The sequence below is a fragment of the Mytilus edulis genome, chromosome 6, assembly GCF_963676685.1.
Source record: "Mytilus edulis chromosome 6, xbMytEdul2.2, whole genome shotgun sequence".
NCBI lineage: Eukaryota > Metazoa > Mollusca > Bivalvia > Mytilida > Mytilidae > Mytilus > Mytilus edulis.
This window is the reverse complement of record NC_092349.1, coordinates 81,252,469-81,264,653: the sequence shown is the minus strand read 5'-3', so window position 1 is coordinate 81,264,653 and position 12,185 is coordinate 81,252,469. Positions and strand designations below refer to the sequence as shown.

Here is a 12,185-nt window from a genome sequence, read left to right as displayed (position 1 = left end):
AAAGATCTTAAAGTGAATTTTAAAGGATGTTGCAAGATGTTTCTTCTTATTGTCTTTGAGAAGGTTTTTGTTAATGCTTAACATGAATACAAAATTAAGTCGGCAGGTTTGGATACACAGTTAGTATCCGGCATTAGTGTATTAAGTCGGCAGGTTTGGATACACAGTTAGTATCCGCCGTTAGTGTATTAAGTCGGCAGGTTTGGATACACAGTTAGTATCCGGCGTTAGTGTATTAAGTCGGCAGGTTTGGATACACAGTTAGTATCCGCCGTTAGTGTATTTTTGGTCAGTGTGGTAGAAAACAAATGTATTTTACAAAGTTACATTTTGTATGACCTTAAACAGGAAATGTGAATATGCGATATGTATTACAGGTTACGGTGTTTGCAAAGAGATGATGTATATGATCTTTCAAACTAACATAGATAATAGTAGATTAAAGCTAAAAAAAAAAAAAATTAAAAATCCTCATTCATAAATTTAACATAATTTTACCGGAGGCCCTCTTTTTCTTTACAAAGAATTGTGGCAAGAACTTTAGAAACTGTTTTGAAGGACGGTTTAAAAAAAAAACCAGCTATACATTATTCTATATGACGTCAATCTGTTCTTATACATCCCGTCATTGTGTTTTTGCTAACATGCTTTGTCTATATGACTTTTTATGTGTTTTTGTCCCCTTTTTATACGACCGCAAAAATTGAAAATTTTCTAATCGTATATTGGTATCACGTTGGCGTCAACGTCGTCGTCGTCGTCGTCCGAATACTTTTGGTTTTCGCACTGTAACTTTAGTTGAAATAAATAAAAATCTATGAAATTTTGACACAAGGTTTATGACCACAAAAGGAAGGTTGGGATTTGTTTTGGGAGTTTTGGTCCCAACAGTTTAGGAATTAGGGCCAAAAAGGGTCCAAATAAGCATTTTCTTGGTTTTCAGACTATGACTTTAGTTTAAGTTAAAAGAAATCTATGAAATTTTGACACAAGGTTTTATGACCACAAAAGGAAGGTTGGGATTGATTTTGGGAGTTGTGGTTCTAACAGTTTACGAATTAGGGGCCAAAAAGGGCCCAAACAAGCACTATTCTTGGTTTTCGCACAATAACTTTAGTATAAGTAAATAGAAATCAATGAAATTTAAACACAAGGTATATGACTACAAAAAGAACGTTGGGATTGATTTTAGGAGTTGAGGTCCCAACAGTTTAGGAATAAGGGACCAAAAAGGGGCCCAATTAAGCATTTTTCTTGGTTTTCGCACCATAACTTTAGTATAAGTAAATAGAAATCTATGAAATTTAAACACAAGGTAATTGACCATAAAAGGAAGGTTGGGATTGATTTTGGGAGTTTTGGTGATAACAGTTTATGAATAAGGGGCCCAAAGGGTCCAAAATTAAACTTTGTTTGATTTCATCAAAAATTGAATAATTGGGGTTCTTTGATTTGCCGAATCTAACTGTGTATGTAGATTCATAATTTTTGATCCCCATTTTTAAATTGGTCTACATTAAGGTCCATAGGGTCCAAAATTAAACTTAGTTTGATTTTAACAAAAATTGAATCCTTGTTCTTTGATATACTGAATCAAGTTCTTTGATATGCTGAATCTAAAAAATGTACTTAAATTTTTGATTATGGGCCCAGTTTTCAAGTTGGTCCAAATCAGGATTCAAAATTATTATATTAAGTATTGTGCAATAGCAAGAAATTTTCAATTGCACAGTATTCAGCAATAGCAAGAAATCTTCAATTATAGCAAGAAATTTTCAATTGCACAGTATTGCGCAATAGCAAGAAATCTTCAATTGCACAGTATTGTGCAATAGCAAGTATTTTCAATTGCACAATATTGCGCAATAGCAAGAAACATCTAATTGCACAATATTGTGCAATAGCAAGAACTTTTCAATTGGAGTTATCTTTCTTTGTCCAGAATAGTAGTTGAATCAACTTAAATCATTGTTTATACAATGTACAATGTATATTCACTTTTACTAGCAACTGATGAATACAATCTTTACCATTCAGTGATAACAAGCACTTTTTTTACATTGTAATATTTTATGATGTATTTAAACGAGTAGTTATTGTTGCAAACTCCATTAGAAATTTGAATTGAGATCAGTTTTGGAATAAGGGAAAGGGGCATGTGAACAAAAAAATGGGTGGGGAGTGTTCAATTTTTCTCATTTCAGATTTCATAAATAAAAAGAAAATTTCTTCAAACATTTGTTTGAGAGGATTAATATTCTACAGCATAGTAAATTGCTCAAAGGCAAAACAAAAACAAGAAATTCATTAGACCACATTCATTCTGTGTCAGAAACCTATGCTGTGTCAACTATTTAATCACAATCCAAATTTAGAGCTGAATCAAGCTTGAATGTTGTTTTCATACTGACCCCAACTGTTTAGGGTTCAACCTCTGCGGTCGTATAAAGCTGCGCCCTGTGGAGCATCTGGTTACATATGGCGTGGCTCTGTTATTATACATCCTGTCATTGTATTATTGTGCCTATGTTTTTTTTTTATATTTGTTTGATTTTATAGTGATTGAGATATTAACACAATATGGACTGCTGTACTCTTATTCTTGACATATTTACCTATTATGTTTGTTGGTTTTGTTCACACCTCATTGTCAGTATAATGGAATTTTACGCGACTGTCATAGAAGTGAGAGTTTAACTAGTTGCTATAAAACCAGTTTTAATCCACCATTTTTTACTAAAGAAAATTCATGTACCAAGTTAGGAGTATGACAGTTCGATATGTTTGATATTTTAATTTTGCCATCTGATTAAGGAATATCCGTATTGAATTTTCCTCGGAGTTCAACATGTGTGTGATGTAACTTTTTGAAATGCAGGTATGCAATTAAACGACGGAAGATTTGTATTGTCCTTATTAATGTTAACGAAAGGAGATATCAGGATATACATTTTTGAAAGGGAATAAAATCAAGATTAAAATCCTAAATAATTTGTTGAATCTTTAGCAATAACAGTTTACCTCTGATTGAACTTACATTTCAGGAATAATGATGTTAAACTTGTTAAAAAATTAATAAAGAAAGGTGCAGATGTTAATTTAGTTGCCAGGGGAGATCAACATGAAAATTACGAAAACAGTGTTCCACCCATATTCTATGCTGCAAATAATAGAAATGCTGACATTGTTAAACTTCTGATAAACGCAGGTAATTGGTATATTTTTTCATTGTCGGTTCTCAATGCCCAGTGGCAAACATTGCATACAGCCAGTCAATAAACATGCGGTTTTTAGATAAAGGTTTTTTTTTTATCTCATTTTAAAATAAATCACTTTTGGCGAAAGATACCAGGGAGACAGTCAAACTCATAAATCGACAATAAACTGCCAACGCCATGGCTAAAAATGAAAAGGAGAAACAGACAAACAATAGTACACATAACACAACATAGCAAACTAAAGAATAAACAACACGAACCCACCAAAAACTAGAGTCGATATCAGGTGCTCCGGAAGGGTAAGCAGATCCTGCTCCACATGTGGCACCCGTCGTGTTGCTTATGAGATAGCAAATCCGGTAAATAGTTTCATTCGGTAGGTCACATTTATGAAGGAGAAGGGGACTGTAGTTACGACGTAAGGAACGTATCCGATATCATTTGTGAAACGGTTTAACTAAAGAAGATCAGCAAAATAATCTAAGCTTGTGAAATAAATAGGAAACTGAATATTCCTTGACATAAATGACACATACTAGTATCAAAACAAATTACCCAATTTTTTGTAGGAACTAGATATCGATATGCATCAAATCGAATAAAAGAATGAAATTTAAGATATACATATGTGTTGATATAATTTTAATTTTAAAGTCAAAATGACAAAAATTCCATATTTGTAATTTATAAACCATATTAATGATATCTACATCAGTGATCTATCATAATTCTTTGGACAACTATCCATATATACAACTACACTAAAAACGCTCTATGTCTACATTATTTAATTTAATTTCGCTGTCTTAATTTGATAAATGTACTTCAAACATATAATGTAGGTCATTTGTATATCAAAGTTATTTAAAAGCACCTGTTGTGTATTATATTGAAGGTGTGGACATTAACAGATTTCAAGGACTTCCACAGTGTATAAATTTACAGAAACCAGATGACCTACGTGCAATCATTGGTCCAAATAGGCCTCAGGCTTTTGGATTCGTAAGACATTCTGGTAGTCCTCAAATGTTTTTGAAAGTACTTGAGCAGTTTTTAAATGCTGGGGTTAAACTAAACACTACATCTTGGGGACCATGTCTTTTTTTAGGGTAAGTGCTTGTATATTGATGTTGATGTTTAAATTATATCTGGTTCACATACAATCATTTAAGAATATAACAATGTACATGCTTAACCTTACAAAAAGGTATAACCTGCTTAGCAGTATCATAAATTATGTCAGCGTTTGTGTTTTTGTGATTTGTCATGGGAAAAGTTCGTTTAGTTTTACTGAAAAACTATTTATAAGTTTATATTTCTCTTCTCTCATTTTCAGAAACCCTAAAAAAAGTATGTATAAATACCCGGCCACGTCTACTTGTATTTTTGTCCATCTGATGAGTTAAGCCTTTTCAACTGATTTTTATAGTTATCTTAAGTTGTACTGTTACCACTGTCCCAGGTTAGAATGAGAGCCCGCTAACATGTTTAACCCCGCCACATTATTTATGTATGTGCCTGTCCCAAGTCAGGAGCCTGTAATTCAGTGGTTGTCGTTTGTTTATGTGTTACATATTTGTTTTTCGTTCAATTTTTTAAAATAAATAAGGCCGTTAGTTTTCTTGTTTGAAATGTTTTACATTGTCTTATCGGGGCCTTTTATAGCTGACTATGCGGTATGGGCTTTGCTCATTGTTGAAGGCCGCACGGTGACCTATGGTTGTTAATGTCTGTGTCATTTTGGTCTTTTGTGGATAGTTGTCTCATTGGCAATCTACCCAATCTTCTCTTTTTATATATCAGTTACATTATGTTTTGTTATATGTCAAAAGTCATAACCTACATAGACATAACGCAGAGATCGGCACGACCTGTTATAATGGCAACGAACAGATGGACTTCAACAAAATATACATCAATAAAGCCACAAATATAAGTCAGAAGGCATAGGAATTAAAATACAGATCACCTTAATTATACTGACCTAAGATAATATAACAAAGAAGATGTGGTATGATTGTCAATGAGACAGCTCTCCACAAGAGACCAGATGACACAGAAATAAGCAACTATTGGTCACCGTGCGGCCTACAACAATGAGCAACGCATAGTCAGCTATAAAAGGCCCTGAAATGACAATGAAAAATAATTCAGACGAGAAAACTAACGGCCTAATTTATATACAAAAAATGAAGTTTATCGTTAGTCATTATATATTTTTAATACGTTCTCTAATGATTGAAAGTGTTGCACAAAAAAATGATGCTCTCGTACATCAGAAACCGCAAGGTTGACTGGGGAATAGTTATACGCTCACTTTGGTTTTCTATCGACTAGCAAAAAAAACAAAACGAAAGATACAAGAGGGAAGTCAAACTCATAAATCGAAAATAACCTAACAACGCCGTCGCTTAAAATGAATAGGACAAACAGACACACAATAGTACACATGACACAACATTATTATAAACATTATTCGAAGTGGTGCGTACGTTTATCCGTCCGGGATGTGCAAGTACTCCACAACGTCCGGTCAGATCACGATCGTTAAATGCGATCCATCGGATAAAAAAGTGACGTACTCTCTGCATGTCAAGAAACCTAGCAACAACTCTATTTGAAGTCCGTAGGTCGTCTTTTACAAGGTACAATTCCTGCCCCTATCCTAAATACCCTCATTTTCAGTGGTATTTAAGAATTACACACGTACAATCTTAAACACAATATGATAAATGATTGATTGGTGGTTACATAACGACAGTGGCACATATTGTATGCAAGTATTTCATGCATGTTTTCTTGTCATCCCTTTTTTGTTTCTGTTTTTTTTCATGTGCCATTTTTGTTTTTCTTTATGAACACAGTTTTTAGTTTTTATAATAATGAAGATTATAACACAGCATTGACTACTTTATACACTAATATTTTATAATTTAACCTTTTATAGCTGGTTTGTTTTGTCAATATAATCAAATTGTATGTGACTGTTATACAGGTTGGATGTTCAGCTAGCTTTAAAATATTTTATATTCATGAAATTGCCTGTACCCAGTCCGGAATATGACTGTTTTTTTCAATTCGTTTGTTGTCTTTGAGCTCTTGGTTTTGCCCATTGAAAAGGGAGATTCTGTTTGAATTTTCCGTTGAGTTTATTATATTGTTTTTCTCCTGTTCATTATACCTTCATGTTTGAGGGCTTTTATACAGGACGTATCTAATGTTTTTAGTTTGAATTTGTTTTCGTCCTCAATATGCGTATTATATTTAGTACATAAGCATATGTACAAAGTTATCAAGCTGATTAAGTTGTATAACAATACAAGACGAACGACGAAAAACAATGTACAGTTAAACTGTCAAACCTGTTTTAAGACACCATTCAAGGGAGAGCCAAACAATGGTCTCCTAATACAGGTTCAATTAATATGAAAGGCACTAAAGAGGGATCTAAAATTGATAGTCCTCTCAAACAGGTTTTTGTTTAATACATGTGGTCTCTTACACAGGTTCTACTGTAATTGGTTTTGTATCATACTCAGCCTTCCATTTATTGTAGTCCTGTAAAATTACTGCAATAACAAAGTCAATAGGCGAACTGAATTTAGAATTTGTATTTTAATCAGATTTGTAATTACAACCTCATTTTTACAATTTATAACTTTCTTTTATATATAACAGGAGAGGTAAGGTTTATGAGGCAAATCGTCAAACGACATTACACATATCCAGTCCGTGGTTTATTTGTACTGAAGCAATATTGTTACTACAACATGGAGTGGATCCCAACTTGTATAGTTTTGGAGATATTTTACGTCAATGTGGGGAACACTGTATGTTCTCTCGGCAAGAGGACTACTGTATTGATGACAAAATATTTTTAGCAACATTTGTATCTTCAGGGTATGATTTGACCGTATCTGATATGAATTGCTTTAAAAACGATTACTTTCAAATTGAAACTGACTATCACTTACTTAAAGGTTTTGGAAGGCCGCCCAGTTTAAAGCACCTTGCTCGAACACAAATTCGGAAACACATCAGGTTCGTAAATATGGACACATTTGTATTTCCAATAATCGACGAGTTAAAACTTCCTACGATTCTTAAGGATTTTTTGAAACTATTCGACGTTAGTCATGCCGATATATCGGCAATTGTTTGCTATGATCCCGGTCGATGATAACTGCATAATAAATGTATGTAGAAGTGCCATTTCCTGGAATCTCACAAGAACCTCACATTCAATCATTGTTATTTTAACATTACACAAAAGAATATAGAATATGATTCAATGAACGTTCACAAAACACGACGAATATTTATTTGATACGCGGAATCATGCTAATTAGAAATTGAACGAAATTTAATTTCCTTTTTGTATATATAACCATATTATGTTTTTTACTTGTTAACCTCATCAGGCTAACATTGTACAATTAATCCTTCATCATTGCATTTTTTTTTAAAATATAACATTTGCATCCGAACTATAGAGTGCATGTTTCAAAAAGAAATAACAGTAAAATTAATACTATTTCATATTTACTTGTAAAATCGTTATGGGGCTCATATGAAAGGATTCTATAGGATACTGACAGTACTGTAACTGTACTGAAACAGTACTGTAGAAATCAGTACTGAATTTATAAAATTAATTGCGATACAGTCATTAAACAGACACAAGTTGTTTCCTTTTTCCTTTTTCCTTTGACGATATTTAAATTTTGAAAAAAAAATATTCGTCCAAACTGAATTTTAACAACTTGTGTCTGGTCAGTTATTGTATAAAAATTAACAGTACTGGAATAACAGAAAGTATAACATTACAAGTTTTCAGTCTTGCCAAACAGTACTAATATGTACGAGGGTAGAAATGTACCAAAATAAACGTGGGTAAATTCTTGGTAGTGTATCCCTTTTTGTCCAATTGTTTTATTTTTATTTGTATATTATTCACAAAATGAGCATTCCAAACAAGCACAAATTTTAACTAGTATAAAATCGTGAATTAATTTGTCTACACCAAATCGGAGTTGTACCATATTTAAAACACAGATAATTTACAAAATTTTCCATCAGCTTCACATGAATATTCCTTTAACCAATCATTATTTTCGTTAACCTGACTGAATTTTTTATGCAATGTAAATGGCTATAGTATGATATTACCGACTGTACATTCTTAACCATATAATAGATGTAGGGAAGTAAGTGTATAACTGGTTAATCTTCCACACAAGGTATTAAGCGTGTTTGTTGTATTATGTATCTACTTTTTATGAATTGGATTGTGAACCATCGTTTCTGTGTGTGTCTTTGTTTAGTGTACAATCATTACGTTTATTAATCGCATATTTTTTCAAGGATTTTTTGAAAAATATATATGAAATGCTGAAATAAAGAGTGACAGTATTCAATCGATGTTCAAATTTGATTAATTGAACTAAGAAGAGATAAATCAAGGTAACAGACAAAAAATTTAAAAATCGCTCAAACTTCGAAAAAACACCGCGACAGGATGCGACGGTAGGGTCAAAGTCTTATCCTATGCATGCATCGCTTTTGCTACATTTTGTCAAAACTTCACAAAAAGATGTAGGAAACAATCGGTAAAATTACAATTTTGTTGATAATTCTTGTATATAAAGATGACCAGTGTGTTGCAAACATGTTGTATTAGATATAGGAAGATGTGGTGTGAGTGCCAATGAGACAACCCTCCATCCAAATAACAATTTTAAAAAAGTAAACCATTATAGGTCAATGTTCGGCCTTCAACACGGAGCATTGGCTCACACCGAACAACAAGCTTTAAAGGGCCCCAAAATTACTAGTGAAAAACCATTCAAACGGGAAAACCAACGGTCTAATCTATATCTAAAAAAAAACGACAAACGACAAACACGTATAAATTACATAAACAAACGACAACTACTGTACATCAGATTCCTGACTTAGGACAGGTGCAACATTTGCAGCGGGATTCAACGTTTTAATGGTACAAAACCTTCTCCCTTTGTCTGAAACAATAGCATAACATTACAACATAGAAAAACATACGATAATATATCAATTGGCAGGCTAAACTCAATCAAAAAACGTAAATTAATACACTATGAACGAATAAATTTGATCTGCGATATCTGAATGTAAATGCACAGTTAATAAAATATTAGGGATAAACATTCAAGTCCAAAAAAGCAAACAAATAAGTCCAAACAAAACCATGGCAAGACAACAATGCAAATATTTAACCCTTCGAAAAATTATCACATTTAAAAAAAAACGGTTTTAATAATACAAGTAAATCTTGAAGTTTATACAAATGTAGTAAGTGAAAATTAGAAGATATTCCAAATATTCAAAGCTGGTATATAGACAAGTTCCATGTTAATATAAAATAACAAAAAGGCATAATAAATAGTATCAACAGGTCGAATTAAAAAGAAAATACGATTTGAGAGTACTGGCAGTTACTGACAGCTAGTTAAAAGCCAAAATCAATTATCAATAAAAATTCATGCATCAGAGACCAAAAGACATGACTTGTGCAATGCTAAAAATAAATGTATCGACAGGCAGTAGGATAGCGAGGAGCGACCTCTACAGAGACAAAAATCAACGTATCTGCGTCTCCACACATCCCGCCTCAAAAGAAGACACAAATTAGTTATGTTTTAATTTTCTAATGACAAAATCGACATAAGTGCCAATGTAAACTATATTCAGAGATCTAATTACAATATTGGTACGATAACCCTTACTTATAAGTTTGTTTAAAGGTTTGATAGGTTTACACGGATCACATAGTGTTTTTTTCGCTTTAAGTACAAAATTACCATAAAATTTAGGATGTGAAATACCATTTTTAATAAGTTTTCTACAAATTTACTAATGAAATATTTGTATCTATGAAAAAATTTAGTAAAAGTTTTAAGTAATTTATGGTATCGGAATCCCTGACACAACGATTTCCCAGTAATGCATTGATTACGTTCGTTAAAATCTATGACATCAGAACACACACGGGCAAACCGAACGAGTTGGGATATATAAACACTGTTTTCTCCCATGTTATTCACAAAGGAAGAACTGCTTATGCTTAAAATGCAAGTCATCTTTTTCCTGAACTCTTGTATATATGGAATTACCTTTGTTAAACCTTTTGGTTTTTTTTATCTTGCAGCGCCACATATAGGTTAACAGAATATAAAATATAGCTTGAATATAAAACTAAGAAATTGTGGTATGATTACCTTTAAAATTTGAAACAGCTGGCCTGTAAATTTTCAATGAACAGATGTAAGCAATTGCAGGCAACCGTACGACTTTCAACAATGAAAAAAACCCAACATATCAAGTCGACTATGAAAGCCCCCGACCTGAAAAATATGAAACAATTCAATTGTCTCGCAATAGGACTTAAGGAGGTTAAACATGTTTACGAGCGCTCAATATTCCCCTAAATTGTGACATCAGTGTTACTGTTTGACATAAGAACAAACTATAAAAATCTACCTGGTGAAAAGTATAGGTATCTTTACTCATCAGAGCGATACAAAGCAAACAACATCTAACAAAAGCCCAGAACGGACACGCAAGGTATTTATGCATCCCTTACAACTAAAAGACACCAAGTACAAATCTGAGAGAGCTCTCGGTTATTGACAGACAGGTCGAAGCTTATAACAACTTATTAAAACATATATATAATACTACTAAAATATCAATCAGCACACATTCAATGTCCATTGGATTTAGACGTGAAATTAAAGGTACAGTGTATCAACAGATTTCAGTTCCATGAAAATGCATATGTGTATAACAAAAATGTTTAGTAATTTTTAAATTTACTGATAACAAAATTAATCTTTATATATAATAAAGAAGATGTGGTATGATTACCAATGAGACAACTATTCACAAGAGACCAAAATGACACAGACAACTGTAGGTCACCGTACGGCCTTCAACTATGACCCAAATCCATACCGCATAGTCAGTATCAAAGGCCCCGATATGACAACGTAAAACAATTCAAACGCGAAAACTAACGGCCTTATTTATATAAAAAAAAATTAACGAAAAACAAATATGTAATACATAAACAAACGACAACCACTGAATTACAGGCTCCTGACTTGGGACAGGCACATACATAAATAATGTGGCGGGGTTAAACATGTTATCGGGCTCTCAACACTCATTCTAACCTGGGACAGTGGTATAACAGTTCAACCTAAAAACGGACTATACAAATCAGTTGAAAAAGGCTTAACTCATCAGATGGACAAAAATACAATTGGAAGTGGCCGGATACGTGTACATCCCGACATCAAAAAGACACTAGGAACAAATCTGAGAGTACTTGCAGTTATCTGACAGCTAGATCAAAGCCACTATCTTGCATCTCAGATTAAAATATCAATCCGTACACATCCAACGTCCAATTAATTAAGTGTAAAGACGTAATGAACAGTCGGAGAAAAACATGACTTTGTGCAATGCCAAGTTACAGGTATCGACAGATTGTAGATCTATAAATGTGTATATGTATATAACATACTAGTTATATTTAGTTTGCTTTTAATTTACTGATAAAAAATCAATATTTATATCAATAAATACATTATTCAATGATCTTCAGTGTTGAGTTGGTAACCTTTTAGAATAAGTTTATTTAAAGAAGTGATAAGTTTACAAGGATCATTTCTAAATTTCCGGGCACGGTTAAAAACATTTTCGTAAAAATAAGGATGTGCTATCCCGTTTGAAATAAGTTTTCTAGAGATGCAACCAAACTTAAAAACCAAATCTTTATATCTATGGAAAAATTTAGTAAAGGTTTTAAGTGAATTATGGTAATGATATCCCTGGGTTAATAATTTACCAGTAATACATAGATTGCGTTCGTTTAATTCAAAAACGTCACAACAGACACGGGCATAGCAAAATTAATCTCTATAC

At 32.7% G+C, this 12,185-nt stretch overlaps 1 protein-coding gene across 1 annotated transcript; it reads left to right on the top strand.

Moving 5' to 3' along the window:
* Nucleotides 1-2,848: 2,848 nt before the first annotated feature.
* LOC139526668 (uncharacterized) lies at nt 2,849-7,578 on the top strand. Its single transcript, XM_071321830.1, has 4 exons — nt 2,849-2,859; nt 3,045-3,208; nt 4,114-4,327; nt 6,897-7,578. The coding sequence occupies exons 1-4, from the start codon at nt 2,849-2,851 to the stop codon at nt 7,396-7,398; spliced, it is 891 nt and encodes a 296-aa protein (XP_071177931.1). The 3' UTR covers nt 7,399-7,578.
* Nucleotides 7,579-12,185: the final 4,607 nt, after the last annotated feature.